Raw genomic sequence first — 17,552 nt, forward strand, 5'->3', positions numbered from 1 at the left:
ACTCAAATGTCAACCGCAGGCACTGCGTAGTGCAGATAAGTACTGGGAATTGTAATATAACTTTAGCACTTGTTAAAAGCCACTTACTTGTTATGTATGGTGTAATTGTGATGAGATACTTTGTTTCAGAAGGTTTATATTGGGTGTTCTACCGATATTTTACTTCAGATTGTAAGAGTAAACTTGATTTAATTTTAACATATCTAATGAAGGCCAGTTTTCTTGGTATGACTGAGTAATGTAATGGTTTTGGGTGTTCAGCCAAGTTGTTGATGCCATTTTTTGCATGATATGTTCTTGACAGACTGTCTCTGAATTACCGTGTAGAAAAAAGGAATTAAAAACTTGGCTGAACAGTTGAAATCACAAAGTTGACACATGTCTAATGGATAGTAGCCCTGACAATCAGATTCTGCTGCATCTATATATCAGCAGTCAATGCACCAAAGCAATATTGTCCATCTGTCAAAAATCCTTTTTCCTCAGGAACAGGTAGACATTTCCAGTTGAAATTTAATTCATAAACTAAGGTCAATGGTAATTTAGCAGTGTAAATCAAATCAAAAGATACAGCCATTTATGTCACAGTTTTTGATTTGCACAAACTCCCTGACCAAAACCTATAGGGTACTTCCCGTTGACCTAGACTCATAAAATTTGGCAAGAAGCAAGGTTTCACAGCACAGGCTAGGAGGAAAATCCAAAAGCTATTAGTTACTAATTATGACACACACACACACACACACACACACACACACACACACTCACTTTTGTCATTTGTTATCCGACTTCAAACTTGAAATTAAAACATTCTCAAAAGCCTTGGAATCCTCAGAACCGATATCTTGCAAGTATCAATGTCAATAACAGACAAAAGTCATCGAGATTTTCAATTCCTGGAATGGATGAACTGTCTAGATACACAATCAAGTCTGTATGGAACGTGCAGTGTGTGAGTTCTACTCACACCTGGACTTTTTTTTTTTTTTGTTACAGAGACAGCTATAACAAACACTCAAACTGACAGTACTGTGAAAAGGATAGATTGCTCCTCACCATATAGTGGAGATATTGAGTTGCAGACAAGCACAACAACAGTGTTTTTGTTGTGCCTGTCTGCAAATTCAATATCTCCACTATATGGTGAGTAGAACTTTATCCTTTTCATAATATTGTCTCATTATTCCTCCTGATTTCCCATTGTTTACACATTTGAACTGTATATAAATGCACGGTTATTAGAGAGCTTCTTGCATGTACCCACTAAAATCCATGTTGCACCCTACACACAGGCACAATTATGAATAGTAGTTGCAATAGTGGCTCTTTCAATTACTTCTTCATTATCACTGCTATAATAAAAGAAACACACAAACATAGCAATTACCTTGTTGTACACACCAATGTAGCTGAGTGTACAAATCTTCCAATAGAAGAGGCCCCAAAACATCAAAATATTGTGTAAACACATCTACAATTGCATAGAGTGCATGATTACATGTTGTTGTCATCCACTCAGCTTTCTGAAATTAGTGAACATAGATTTTTAGCAAATGAAAGATGAATAATGAATATTTACATCCACAGAATCCAAAAACAATTTACAACAAATACTAGTACCCATTCATTTAGATTTTTTTTTTTTTTTACCAAAACACTAAAGAAAACCTTAAGTTACAAATTCTGACATAATTACTAGTTATGACGAGCATGAGACTTTTAACTTGACCAACTGAGGCTATTTGTAACAAACGTACAATCATTATGTGAAGGATGAACTGTGTCCATATGGTTGTGCCAAATTACTGTAATGCAGATGTTTAGCTACTTGGCCAAATCTGTCTGAAAGATAATGTAGCCTCTTATCTACATGAAATAGATAAGTATCTGCAAAAAGAAAAAAAAAAAAGGTTGAAAAGTACTAATATACTTTGTGGCAAAGGTTATTTTTTTTCATTTTGTACTGAAAACAAGAGTTCATGAGCCCACGACCAACAGTAATTTCTGGAGAACTTTTCATGCCGATATCTTTCCTGGATCCCATTCTTCCACAGAAATTTTACATAGAGAGAAGTTTGTTGGACAAAATCCAATCAACCAAATGTGACAGAAGAGAAGCAGGATTTTCAGGAAATTACTGCCCTTGCTTTCTAGACCTACATCTCTACTCCACAAGCCATCATAAGGTGTACAGTAGAGACAACCACTGTTAGGGACTTGGCTAGGCACTTGTCTGTAACCAGACTATTTTTCCCAACGGTTTTCAAATCATGAGAAACTGGCTACATGAAAAGAATGGCATGTTGCCAATGGTTTCAGCTTGTCTTCATGAAAATCCTTAAGTTTCTGACTAGTTCAAAGTCAAGGTATTGTTATCTGTCAGAGTACATAAACTTCCAAACACGACATACAAGCACAACTGAAAAATTCCAATGTTTTACATGAAGAGGACCTAAACTCCGCCATTGCCGGTCCCAAGCCCGGGGCCCCATCTTGCAAGTCATGAGGAAGGAGGAGGGGGAGGAGTAACAACTTCGTAAAAAAAAAAAAAAAAAAAAAAACCTGGGTCCATCTGGCTCCCGATGGTAGCACCCAGTTCAGGCCCCTACCTAGGGTTATAGGCGAAGCCCGGCCAACGGTCTCGAAGGCGGAAGAGGAACGTCGCTTCCCAATGGCAGAGAGGGTGGAAGAGCCACTGAAACATATCAGGTAGCAGCGGTACTCCATGTTAGGGGCGGCTACCAAAGGCGTCTGTGTCCCCATGTCAGGGGCGGCCTGAACACATCTTCTGGGGCTAACAACTTCAGTCGTATACCTGGACGGACACGAGCCGTCCCAACAAAAAATTCTTTAGCTCATGGAATGGATCACACTATGGAATCGAGATTACCCCAGGGGGACAATCCCCCGTTGATAAAGGTCGATGCAAGCAGGCACTCGGATTCTGGGGGACCTGCCAAAAAGTGCATAAGGGAAGGGTCGGAGCTCCCAAGAACCTCAAAGAAGATTAAAACTAAAAAGACTTTCAGAATTGGAACCATAAATGTACAGACAACGATTAAGACTGGTAAACTTAAACAGGTAATAGATGAGATGAAAGAGAGTTGCATTGGAATATTAGCGATGCAAGAAACAAAATACACTGACGAAGACACAGTGGAGTCAGAAGGCTTCATAATACTGAAGGGGAAACCAGGAGTTAAAGTGGGAAAGGAAAGACATGCACCTAGATGCTTTGGTACAGGGTTCATAGTAGACAAGAGATACGAGGATGGCATAACTGAAATGAAGAGCAGGTCAGAAAGGATATCAACACTGACTTTTCAAGCAGGGAACAAAAAGTATACAATAATAAATGGACATGCACCTACAAATGACAAGAACAGGAAAGACAAGAAAGTTGCTGATAGTTTCTGGGAAGAGCTAGATGATACACTGAAAAACATACCATATAGACATGTAAAGATACTAGTAGGAGATTATAATGCACAGATTGGAAGAGAGAAGCAACATAAAGGAGTAGTGGGCGAATACCCTGCACACCAGCGGACAAACAAAAATGGAGAAAGGCTAATTAAACTGTGTCGAGAACACAAAATGAGATTGATGACAACACACTTCAGGGCCAAACCGTGTAAGAAAAAGACATGGGCAAACCCATGCACCCGCCTTGGGGAGTTCCAAAGTGACCACATAGCAATCAGCTGAACAAATGCTAAAGAGATGATGAACAAAAAGGCCAGGAAGAACACAAGAATAGAATCGGATCACTATCTTACAGAAGTTAAGTGCCTTTGGATTCCAAACAGGGACAGACTGCCACAGACGAACAGAAAACATTAAGGTAGACAGAGACAAATTAAGACACAATCGATCCAGATATGAGGAAGGAAGTGAATCATTCAATGAACGCGACGACATGAAGCGAAATATGGCGAAACAGGCTGAACTATGGGGAAAGGAAGAAAAGAAACAGAAGCACTGGTGGTGGAACAAGGAATGTGAGGAAGCGGTAGAGACTCGCAGGAGAGCCTGGAGAGACTGGAGCAGCAAGAAGGACCCAGGAAAATGGGAAGTTTTCTTAGGAGCAAGAAAGGAAGCAGCCCGAACAATAAAATGGACCAGAAGACAAAAGATGAAGCAGGAACTGGACGAGATTGAGACCAACTTCAGGAAAAACAACAGCAGACACTTTTTCGGGAAATTCAAGAAGAATCTGATCGGATACAAGGGTATAGAACTGTTTATAAGAGATAAGAAAGTGGAGCTGGCTGTCAGTGCGAAGGAGAACTGTCGGATTTTTGTAGAGCACTTTCACGACCTGCTGAACTGTGAACCACCTGAAGAAGAGCTGGAACTGGGGACTGACACAGAAGAGAGAGAGCCACGCCCTCCATCCAGGGATGAAGTCGCACATGCCGTAAGCGATCTGAAGAATAATAAGGCAGCTGGAGAAGATGGTATAGCAACCGAGATCATGAAGTGGGGAGGCAACAAAGCAATAGATAACATGACCAACATAATTCACCAGACCTGGAGATCAAAGAAGTTGCCAGAAGGATGGAAGAATGCAATTGTAGTACCAATACACAAGAAGGACAAGAGAGATGCAAACAACTACAGAGGAATATCGCTACTAGAGGTCAGATACGAGGTGCTGTCAAAACTATTGCTCAAGAGAGTAGAAGAACAGGTAGAAAGTACAGTTGGCGACTAACAATGGGGGTTCAGGAACGGAAGAGGTTGTGCAGAACAGATATTTATCCTGAAGCAACTGATAGAACATAGGGCCTTAAAAAACAAAAAGACAGTAATAACCTTTGTGGACTTCACAAAGGCATATGACTCCAACAGACAGACTCTTGTTAGGACCCTGAAGAACAGAGAACTTGATGGAACTACACAAGAACTCATAAAAGAAATTCTGACAGACACAAAAGCAAGGGTGAGATTCAGAGGAGCACTGTCAGAAGAATTTGAGATCAAGACTGGTGTTAAACAGGGAGATGGATTGTCACCATTGTTGTTCAATATATCACTGGACAAAGTGATCATGCAGTGGAGTGCAATAAATGAGGAAATGGGAATCTGCCTAGTCTTTGCAAATGACATAGCAACAGTAAGTGAGACGGAAGAAGACGCAAAGACACAACTCGACAACTTAAGTAAGGTAGCCAGAAAGGTGGGACTGAGGATCGCCTATAACAAGACAAAGACATTAAACACCACTGCAGTCTGGGAAACACCGGAAGGCACTGTGCAAATGGTGGACAAATTTAAATACCTGGGAGAATTTATAACAGGAAGGAACAGGAGCAAGGAGGGAATAACAGAGAGGATAAAGAAGATGACGTCAGCCTTCTGCATGACGAGAGAGGTATACAATAAAAAGAATATATCCACAGTGGCAAAGATAAGCCACTACAAGGCAACAGTGAGGAATGCAGTATTATATGCTGCTGAGACGATGACACTGGAAAAAAAATGGGGCAGAGAAACTAGAGAAAGAAGAGAGGAAAATACTGAGAAAAATACTAGGTCCCAAAAGAAGTGGAGAGAGGTGGGTGCAAAGACCTAGGGAAGAATTGTACCAGAACATGAGAACAATATCCGAGGAAATCAGACTCAAAAGGGCAAGGTTTGCTGGGCATGTAGTTAGTATGAGTATGGACAGAATGGCGAAGAGAGTGTGGGAAACAACAGGGAGGACAAGGGGAAAGACAGGAACCAAGTGGATTGTTGAACTTCGGAAGGACTGGTTGGAATTGGGGATCGAGGTCGAAGGAAAGGAAAATTGGAGGAACAAATATACACCGACAAATATGCCGGAGATTAATGACAGAGAAGAATACAGGAAAAGATTAGAATGTCACCAGTGGAGCCGCCAGGACAAACGGAAACTGGAGATCTCGGAAGAAGAGCAGGAGAGGAGAAGAGAAAGAATGAAGAGGTTCTGGGAGACGAAGAGGAAAATGCAGTCCACGAAGGGGCTACCCGTGGTCCTACAGAGGCCGTAACGCAAGAAGAAGAAGAAGAAGAAGAAGAAGAAGAAGAGGACCTTCCTTCTTAAAGGCCTGTATTTCAAACAATGGTAGAAGAAATACTGATAAGAACTGCCCACAAATGCTGGACACTTCCACACACTAACTGTGTCATTCATTTTACATGAAATGATGTTAATTATCTTATTGCAATATCATTTTTATAGTCAGTTAATCAAATAACCACTGGATTATGTAGCAAGTGGCCACGATGTAAGTTTTGCACCAATAAATAGTCTTAGAACTAGTTATTTCTCCCCCTATTTTCCATTTTTATACTACTGGACATTTCTCACCTTAAACCACTAAAAGAGAGATACAAAGAGAGAGAGAGAGAGAGAGAGAGAGAGAGAGAGAGAGAAGTGCAATACAACACTGTGTGTGAATCTGAAATTAGAAAGAGATAGAAAAATTATTTAATGTGTTGTTGTCAAATGTAGTAACATCCCATTTTAATGAGTATCAGAAGAAAAAAATTTTTTTTCTTAAATGGGGATTTCTCTTAAACAGGGGTTAAGCTCTAGCATTTTAACATCATCAACAAATGGTGTCTTGATTTTTAAGGCAGTATCCAGAATGAAGAAGAAATCTTTTATGTTAAAAAGTTGTTTTATTCAACTAATGGCATAAGTAAATATGACTGCATGAAAAGGAACAAAAATCTTTAAATGTATTATCCTTGGGAAAAAAGTGTGTGTGTGTGTGTGTGTGTGTGTGTGTGTGTGTACGGTGAGGGGGGGTGGGGGGGGGGGGGACAGCGAGACGCAGTTTGCCATTTCCAGCCAGCATAGCATACTGACATGTGGTCACACGAGGTGACTGATATTGGCTAGAACCAACTCATCTACACTGAAAGAGAAAAATAGTTTCCAACTGCTGCAACTAAACTACTGCATATGCATAATCATTGCCACCACCACCATCACTGCCACCGCCACCACCACTGACTGAGGTGGCACAGTGATTAGCATACTGGACTTACATTCTGGAGTGCCACAGTTCAAACCCACATCTGGCCATCCTGATTTAGGTTTACTGTGATTTCCCCAAATCAACCTGGCAAATGCTAGGATGGTTCCTTTGAAAGGGTATGGTCGATTTCCTTCCGCATCCCTCCCTAATATGATGGGACCCTGCTTTTTGGTGCCATCCATCCATCCATCCATCCCCAAACCTGCTCCCTAACCCCTTCTGAACAATCTTCCAGTTCTGCTTTGTTCTATACAAAAGCAACATACAGTCCATTTATCTACCTGATGTGTGAAAGATCAGGATGTCAACATCACGACAAAGTCCTGCAATGTCATACTTGCTGGGATATCTGTGACAGCATTCTGGAAAATTATCCTCATTTTATTCTACACCAACTGACAGTGGGCCGCAGCCAGCCGGGCTCAACACAATCTGTTGGGTTACAACATTCTAGGTAGTGCAAGTGTGTGCAAAGCCTGTAAGATATTTATTCTCATTACATCCTTTGTTTTGGGGAATGAAACTGACTTCTCCACAAATCATTCTGTATTTAACTTTTCAGGACGAAATATGTTCAAGGTTTAGAGAGTGCAGGTGACTTATACAGTTGCTAATAAACTTGTAGGGGCACAGCAGTGCTCTTATGTCTCTAAATCATCTGGTAGTTTAAAATTTTCTGACTATTAATGTTGGCAACTTTTCACCACTGTCGTCACTATTTAAACACAGCAGGGCTGTCATTTTTTTTTCTTTTCTTTTAGGTCTCTCTGACACTTTTCCCTGAGCAGAACAAGCCTATGTTTTTGAGGGAAATACATTACGGAAGACCTCCATTGCCATCAACAATGAAAATGTTAATCAGATCATATCTGATATCAGCCATTCCAAAATAGTTGTCTCCCAGTGTTTAACACTTTCTAAGTAACATTCTCCATTTAAATTTTGGCAAGAGAGATTAAGGCAGTGAGTTAGTGTTTTGTCTTAAGTGATTCTGCCAGTCATGTGATGTACTGAAATCTTCAGTGATGAGCTTTGAGGCGATTCCTCAGACCCCCCCTTGCAATTTTGTTTATGGGACTGTTTCCACTTCTCATTCCATGAAGTCATTTTATTAGGAGAGGACGATTTTAAGTATTTAAGAGTCCAACACACCTCCAGTTTAGCTGCTCAGCTTATCACATGTGATGTCGCGTTTTATGTCACTCCCGATGAATAAATTATACTGTACCTGAGGTAACTGCATATTTCAGGCAGGTGTGTGAGAGATTAGTGATGGTAAACTGTGCAGTTATGTCTGGCAAGGGTACAGTTTTCACAGTCTTATTGTGGCTCGTCACCTAAACCTCTAACTGTTGCCATTATTACCTCCATTCCAGAACTATGGGTCTCACAGTTCAACTTTTATATCATATAAACTCAAGAGCCAAAGAAACTGGTACACCGGCCTCATATTGGGTAGTGCTTCCGCGAGCACACAGAAGTGACATAGCATGACGTGGCATGGACTTGACTAATGTCTGCAGTAGTGCTGTAGGGAATTTACACCATAAGTCCTGCAGGGCTGTCTATAAATCTGTAAGAGTACAAGGGGGGTGGAGACCTCTTCTGAACAGTATGTTGCAAGGCATCCCAGATATGCTCAATAATGTTCACGTCTGGGGAGTTTGGTGGCCAGTGAAGTGTTTAAACTCAGAAGAGTGTTCCTGGACCACTCTGTAGCAATTCTGGATGTGTGGTGTGTCATGTTGTCCTGCTGGAATTGCCCAAGTCCGTCGGAATGTGCAAAGGACATGAATGAATGCAGGTGGTCAGACAGGATGCTTAAATACGTGTCACCTGTCAGAGTTGTATCTAGATGTATAATGGGTCCCATATTATTCAAACTGCACATGACCCACACCATTACAGAAGCTCCATCAGCTTGAATAGTCCCCTGCTGGCATGCAGGGTCCATGGATTCGTGAGGTTGTCTCCATACCCGTAGATGGCCATCCAGTCGATACAATTTGAAATGAGATCCACCTGACCAGGCACCATGTTTCCAGTCATCAACAGTCCAATGTCGGTGTACACGGACTCAGGCGAAGCGTAAAGCTTTGTGTTGTGCAGTCATCAAGGGTACACAAGTGGGTCTTCGGCTCTGAAAGCCCACATTGGTGATGTTTCGTTGAATGGTTCGCATGCTGACACTTGTTGATGACCCAGCATTGAAATCTGCAGCAATTTACGGAAGGATTGCACTTCTGTCATGCTGAACGATTCTCTTCAGTTGCCATTGGTCCTGTTCTGCAGTATCTTTTTCCGGCCGCAGCGATGTCAGAGACTTGATGTTTTGCCAGATACCTTATATTCACAGTGCAGTTGTGAAATGGTCATATGTGAAAATGCCCACTTCATTGCTACCTCGGAGATGCTGTGTCCCATTGCTCATGTGCCGACTATAAGACTACGTTCAAACTCACTTAAATCTTGATAACCTGCCATTGTGGTAGCAGTAACCAATCTAACAACTGCACCAGACACCTGTTGTCTTATATAGGCATTGCTGACTGTAGTGCAGTATCCTGCCTGTTTACATATCTCTGTATTTGAATACGCATGCCTATATCAGTTTCTTTGGCACTTCAGTGTATATATCAAAATGCCCACTTACAGCATTTTTGTATTAGAAGTGAAACTTTTTGGGACCTGATGTGACCTGTGATAGTGCAGTAAAGAAAATAAACACCAATCTGCTTTTCAGTATGTGTGGAAGTGGCCACCACTTGTGGGCTGTTTTTATCAGTATTTCTTCTACCATTGTGTGAAACACGAACTTTTAAGACACACACACACACACACACACACACACACACACACACACACAATATGCACTCTGGGTGACAGTAAGATTGGTATCCCACCTCTGTCCATGGAATCTCCAGACATGCTTTTCCTGGTCGCCAGGATTCAAATCAAAGTGGGACTCATTTCTGAAAATAAGTCTACTTCAGTCTATGAGACTCCTGGCTGAAGGTGTGTCTCAGGACACAGTGATGATCTGCAGCAGCATTTCTTTTCATAGCAGGGACACCTTTGGTTGTCATTTGTGGCACCCTTACAGCACAGCAGTGCTACCTTGGCCAGCAAGGTTGCCAGATCTCTCTCCGACTGAAAATGTTTGCAGATTTACGGGGCGGGGCTCTCCAACCAGCTTGACATTTTGATGATCTAACATACCAACTGGACAGAATTTGGCATGATATCCATCAAGAGGACATACAATAAATCTGTCAATCAATGCCAAGCCAAATAACTGCTTGCATTAAAGGCACAGGTGACCAACATGTTATTGACTTGCTCAGTTTCTGAAGCTCTTTCCCTCGGATAAATCATCCAATCCTTCTGAAACTGTGATCATTTGTTTTTCTGTACATGTATATCACATATACTGATTTCTGTCCCAGTCAGATAATTCCTCCACGGTATGTTGTTGTTTTTGCCTTAAGAGTGTATATAATATCTAATTTACTTCGAATTTTTAAATGACATTCAAATTAATATTTGGCGATGTACAAGTTTTCTATTAAAACTGTCTATGAGAAAGAAAATGTTGGGCAACCATATAGCTGAATTGTGGTAAAATTTAGCTACACACTTAAGTCAGTTCCTATTTCATTACATCACCACTATCTGCACAATAATGATTTAATGGTGTACTTCTAGGCATTCAGTTAGAAATTTTTATCAGTTTATGCTAACAGCAATAGTCGAGTCATGTAAGATCTCCAACAGTTGCAGTGTACTGGACATGGCAGCATTGCATGTCTTCCTTAATCATGTAAAGTGCTTTCATAAACATGTCAATGGCAACACCTCTGTATTGCCACAGCTCCATAGACAATTACTGTCTTCCCCTGCAGTCATTTGCACTTTGCAGCTGAAAGCTGGCAACAGTGCTGGAAGCTGGTAGAGATCATCTTATACCAACTCAACAATAGATGTGTTCCCCATGCATGCGGTGAGAACAGGAAGATGTTCCAGTGAAGTATAGGGAGCATTAAATGAAAAGAACAGGATGAATACATGAGAATACTACAAAAACAAGAAATTAAAAATTTAAATTTTTGTTGTTACTTTACCATTTATTTTGCTAACTTACTTCCGTATGCTGCTCAGGAAGTTTCATGTTGTCAAATATCCGGAAGAGTACTTGAAAAAGGTCTTTCCACCAATGGGCTCTGAAAGCTTCCCCATATGTCTTGATTATTTCAAACAAGACTGTCAAACCACGAGTTCTTACATCTAATTTACAGCGACTCACTATACAAGACAATTCAAACAGTAGTGGAAACCACCCTCTCACCCATACACGGTCTTCCACTGGTACATTAATATCTTCCATGTTGTATTCTGCAAATAACTAATAACAATGAAAATTAGAAAATCAAATTACATCTCAAAGATTATGGAATAGGGACAACTCTGACCACTTGGTATTGTTTACCTGAGGTTTCTCATCAACGTACTTAGCACATGTACGGATAAGTCTAATTGCTTCCATACTCGTATCTGGAAAGCTTGCATTACAGGCAAATTCTGACAAACATTTGACAGCATCTTGGAATGAGTCAATCATTATTGGAAAATTCTTGGCATAAAGATCATCTGTGAGACACAGAAAAGCCACATTTAATTACATGCTAACTAAAATACAAAAATAACTGATAAATTAATAGATATATTAACATTAATTTTATTGACTATGGAAAGGACTTTGACAAGAAAAACAGAAACAAACATTTCAAGTCTTACTGGACAAGAGTGTACTGCAGCATTTTCTAAAAGTATAATTACAAAACATATATTAAACTTTTAAATGGAATATCACAAGGGCTTTGGCAAGGGTGTCATCTGCCTTTTCAAAATTTATATATTATGACAAGGGTGTCCTCTGCCTTTTCAAAATTTATATATTATGATGTTACAAAAAAATGGCAAAAATTGTCACTGAAACTCCCTGAAACAAATAACACAGACACAATGCTCTTTGCAGACAACTGACTGATTTTAGCTGGAACATAAGCCTGATTTTGAAAGCAACCAATAAATATATAATTCAAACATCTCAACATCATAAACAGAAGTGATGGAACTTAGAGGATGTTGAATGAGTGACAGCAATATAGAAATTAATAATAAAACACAGGAGCAAGTTAAATTCTTATATCTCAGCTGTGATCTTTCTTACATATCAAATGATGATGCGAGTAGAAAACTACAGAAATTACAGTTTCTATACGGCACAATCAAGCTGCATTTTAACTGTAGCACAGAAAATACATTACTTGAAATGTATAAAATAATGGCAGTACTGGCGACATGTGAATGTTGGAACTTACTAAATGACAGACGAAAAAGATAAAATTTGCAGAGAGAATATTTCTGAGAGCAGTAACTGGTTAGCTGTCACTTGACAGGACAAGATGAAGGTATCACGAAGGAGTTTTTATTTAATCTGAATGAAGAAATACTGAAGCACAGCTACAAATAGAGTACATAATTAGAATGCAAGTAATCAGAACACCAAGGTCACTGCTGAACTATAAGCCAAAACAAGAAAGAAGGGAGGTCAATAATGTAAGGAAAAGGTAGATTACTATTTACCAAAAAAATGTTGCAGACAGGCACAATAAGACTCACTTACACATTAGCGTTCAGACGCATCCTTTGTCAGAAAAAGAAACACACACCATTCATTCACCCAAGGAAGCACACCTCATGGACACATGACCACCACTCTGGCAGCTCGGACCATGGGAGTTGGTGGTCATGTGTGCGTGAGGTATGTTTGCTTGTGTGAATGAATAGTGTGTGTTTTTCTTTCTTTTTCTGAAGAAGGCTGTTGCCAAAAGCTAATGTATAAGTGTCTTTTATTATGCCTGTTTGCAACTTAATGTACCATCTTTATGGTAAGTAGCAATCTCTCTTTTCCTTACAATGTTGATATTCCAACCGGTAGTTTCCACTGTTTGAAGAGGGAAGATCAGTTAGACAGAGAAAAGATGGACAGCACAAAATACTTGAGATCACAACAAAGATGACAGAGCAAAGTACTTGAGATCAGAACAAATCAGTGATGTTTTTTGGTGGTGGTGGTGGTGGTGGTTGCTGGAAACAGGTTTCCACCCCATCTAACTAAAGGGGTGCCAAGCATTGCATTAAGAACCTCAGGAAGTGTACACAATGAAACAGCATGTTCAGACTGTCAAATAATCACTGCAAGTGTACCTGTGGGATCTTGTTATACCATTAATGATCTTCCATTATACATCCAAGAAGCAGAAATAGTTCCCTTTCCTGATGACGTGAGCTTTATTAGTTCCCTTTCCTGACGACGTGAGCTTTATAATGAAGCCTAACAGAGCAACTTCAGTAATTGAAAATGTAAATAATATTTTCCTGAAAATTAATAGCTGGGCTCTGCAAATGGACAATCACTGAATTCTGATAAAATATGATACATGCAATTCAGTATTGCACAAAACCTGGCCAATCTATTACAATGTTATCGATAATGGAATTTCAACTCTTTACTATAGTTTTTCCTCTGACTTAGGTAAATCTCTCTCTTTTTCGTAGAAGCTGCTTTAATCCCAGTAGTTATCTATCACTTATCCTCGTTTCCATTTCTCAAATCAATTTAAGCACAAATCAACATATGACTGACACAATATGTCTCTTGCTTCAGAAGTGGTGGTAGCTACTTTATTCAAAATCTGATTGACCAGACATTAACAGTCAGTATGAATATCAGAAAGGGTTTATGAACAGATCCTAAACACATATGTCAGCATTTTTTAGCATTGCAATTGTGAAGACCGTGTCATTTTTTCGAATGGTGTATGAGTGTTTCTATTGCCTTTTGATGCCCTGCCAGTCCACACTAGAGAGAGCTACAGCACTTCAGGTTTTCAGAGAAGCAATAGACTTGGTAAAACATTGTGGAAACTATCCAGTGTCATTCAAAACCAACAAAGAATTCCGTATCATTTTGTTGCATCAATTCAACAGTTTCTTCACTAATTCGATTGGAGTCAACAGTTCACTCCTTCTACATTTCAGTTTTGGCACCAAGTGGGGTTGAAGACGTTTCACCACATACGAAAAGTGCAGCGCACCATGATAACCTGGTTAACAGACATGTAGCAGACTTTTTCAACAAGGTTTCAAAGCTTGTTCAGCATTGCAACAAATGTCTCAGTCAGCACGAATAAAGTACTGGTACATGAACCCTTTATGATCTTCATACTTGCAATGACTCATGCAGCAATTATAAGCTAATGTCAAACACATGATTTAAGTTAAATGTTAAATATATTACTCATTAGATTATTCACATGACCACTGGTCAATTGTTCCTCATTCCTTTCTGCGTCAACCATCCCATATACCTGCTGCCTCCCACCAAGCTGTCACTTACCCTTCCTCTACCCTTCCACTCCCCAGCTCCTTTCTTCCTTCCATCACTCTAACAGACACGACCCCTCAGCTGAGTCAATCTGAAAGAGTTTAGCCCTAATATACTGTTTACAGCTAGCATGTTGTTTGTCTAACGGTGTCACCTTTATGTGTCTGTCAATGATTACTCCTCAATTGCTTACCATTACTCAGTCATTATTTCAAAGAAACAAATGATGTTATTTGCTCCTTATTAAAAGATTATATGCTTTTCATCTTGGGAGACGAAGCTTGCAAAATTTCTTTTCCAGTGGAAAGGCCATTACCATACCTTATTACCTTGTAATCTCTCTGCTTTCATCTTATCAACAAATTCATGTGGTCTTCGTTTCACACAGCATTCTTCTGATATTACCATCACCAAATATGGTGAGTCACACTGAGAGTCAAAATCGGTATTAATCACACCATTATACATTTTTATAAATGTCCATGTATCATCAAATTAGGATATAACTCAAGATAACAATTCCTTAGCTACCACCTGCCTTGACATGCGTACATAACCCCTCTTGCTTTTAAATATAACAAACACGTATTTTCACTGCTGTTTAAGTTATTTTTTATTCTCTTTTGCATTTCAATTCTTCAATGCATATCCTGTAATTAGGGACCGCAAAATATAGCATCTATTTTGGACAAAATTTGCATCAACTTTTTGCAAAATTTCCATCTATCTTTTTGTAAATGATTGGACGCACAAATTTAAATGATTGTCATGCTACATGAGTGAAGACAAACAAATTATTAATTCTTTCAAACTGACTGTTACTTCAGCGCCTTTTTCTTCTGAAATGGCCTTTGTTTTCTTCATTTGGCTGTATTTAAGCTTTCAAAAATGATTGTTCCGTTGAAAAACAGCAGCATTTTCCCACCAGTTAAGTGAATGCGTCTTTAATATAAGGTGTTTCTGGACATTATTTGTTTTTTTCCTGCCAAATTTGAAGAACAAAACATCTGCAGACTACTAATTTCAACCTTCATTGGGCACTCATAGATCTATGAGCCATACTTGACAATGTTATAGATAGAACTAACAAGGCACTAAGCACAGTAGTGGAACCGAGCATACAGCAACTCGATTTTAACATTAAGGGAAGAATTTTGGTGCCGTTGAAAGATGTTACACGTTTTGTTTTCCAATCGCTACAGTGCAGAGGGTGTGTACTGTAGGCTATTGTTGCAGAGGGCCACAAGCATAAACAGATGAGAATTTGACCACCACAGGGGAAGAAGTGCTGCGGGGAAACAAACACCGCCACCAGTTCACTGGGCTCCAGCCAAATGCAGAACTGGCACACTGTCACAGGGATCGCTGATCTCTTCTGGTGTTGTAAGCAATCTAATCGAAATCCGTGATGGACCAGGATTAGTCGCTTCACTTATTTCAAAGTGAGAAAAGAAAACAAGCAGTGCACAACACAAAGCATTCGGGGACGGCTACCATGAAACTGTTTGTTGATGTTGGCAAAATATTGTTAATGACTTAGTTCAGGCTTGACCTCTAGTGGTATTCGATGCAACTACAGTTCAAAATATCCACCACCTAATTTTCCATGTTAAAACTGTCTGCAGTATACTATATTTAGCAAACAAACATATGTAAGAGGGTCTTTCTTATAAAATGCTAGGTCTCATGGCTAAGTACTACACTGCATTACGTGTATCTTAAATGGACCCTTCAACCGTCCACAGCTGGCATGGCACCACATCATTGAGTGCATTGATATATCATTGTGTTCATACATTTTATTTTGCAATTAGATTGTGCGCATTATTTTCACAAACTAGGCTTCACCAGATGATGTACAATGCTTGTAACTGCCTACATTTTTGATACTGTCTGCAGAAAATAAAGCTATTTCAAACTATCTCAGACAAATAGCTGATTTGGATACAATTCGCTATGAAACAGCACCCATTAAGTAATTTTATGTTTTTGCATTTGAGGCAGGATTCACATCTATTTTGCATTTATCACAAAATATGAGTTTTCCAGTCGCTACCTGTAAGACAGCTTTCTTCAACCAATCCCTAATTTCAAATGACAAATTTCTTCATTGTGAGAGGCCTTAATGAAGTAACAGTATAAACCCATTACTTGGAGAGAGCCAAGCATAAAAAATTACTAATTGTGAATGTCAAAACTTAATTAAATAAAAAGCTGTCAAAAATTCTATTTAAAACCAAACAAAAAACTAGTTACAATTGATAAAGTTCAAACAAGAACCACCGTATTAAGACAATGGCAATTTTTTGAAATTCTCCCTTATTCATTAACACATTAGTGATACTAGAGTTTGACACTTTGAAATAATTATAATAAAAAAAGCAATCATACTTAGGGATGACATACTTATAATTTTTCCTGTAGTCTGGAAGGCCATTTCCACAATTGCTTCATCATGGTCAGACGCTGCCAAATGGAAAACACTGAATATATTTTTCCAGCCTGAGCGTATATTATTTGCCTGCGAGTTAACCATTTGGGCAATGCACCTAACTACCATATCACGGATAGTTGGTGACCTAAAAGTGATAGAAGTCATTATAGAACAGGCTATAAATTACTGTTTAACACCACTCATACGACGGGGGAGAGTTAAACACATCAGATGACAGAGGAAGGTTAAACACAATGACAAATTACAATAATTTACTATAGTAATATTGTAAAATGATAACATTAAGTCTTGCTGATAGAAACATTTAAAAGTACAAAACACTCTAAATTTGTTCTTAGGGTAGACTGGAAAAGAGGTGGAGGTCACTTAGATCCCAATCTGAGACGAATTCACCTGTTGCATGGTGAAACAAATTTGAAGGAGATGATGTCAACACATAAACAGTCAAAGCCAGTACATGGTAAGAACTGTGCCAGCTTCAGTTTGGAGACATTAGAAGGGGACAGAGTAGGAAACAAAGATGAATCAAAGGGGACAGGAAATGAAAAATATAATGAATAGTACACTACTGGCCATTAAAATAGCTACACCAAGAAGAAATGCAAATAATAAATGAGTATTCATTGGACAAATA

The 17,552-nt window shown here is 39.3% G+C and overlaps 1 protein-coding gene across 1 annotated transcript in view; it reads right to left on the reverse strand.

Moving 5' to 3' along the window:
• The window catches only part of LOC126174966 (brefeldin A-inhibited guanine nucleotide-exchange protein 1), a 264,490-nt gene that overhangs the window by 43,881 nt on the left and 203,057 nt on the right, over window positions 1–17,552 (reverse strand). The window contains exons 21-24 of the mRNA XM_049921435.1: window positions 16,870–17,042; window positions 11,500–11,660; window positions 11,155–11,415; window positions 1,388–1,523 (exon numbers count right to left, since the gene is read on the reverse strand). Coding sequence (XP_049777392.1) covers window positions 1,388–1,523; window positions 11,155–11,415; window positions 11,500–11,660; window positions 16,870–17,042 — 731 coding nt within the window. The remainder of the gene's footprint in view (window positions 1–1,387; window positions 1,524–11,154; window positions 11,416–11,499; window positions 11,661–16,869; window positions 17,043–17,552) is intronic.

Source organism: Schistocerca cancellata, chromosome 3, assembly GCF_023864275.1.
Source record: "Schistocerca cancellata isolate TAMUIC-IGC-003103 chromosome 3, iqSchCanc2.1, whole genome shotgun sequence".
Classification (NCBI taxonomy): domain Eukaryota; kingdom Metazoa; phylum Arthropoda; class Insecta; order Orthoptera; family Acrididae; genus Schistocerca; species Schistocerca cancellata.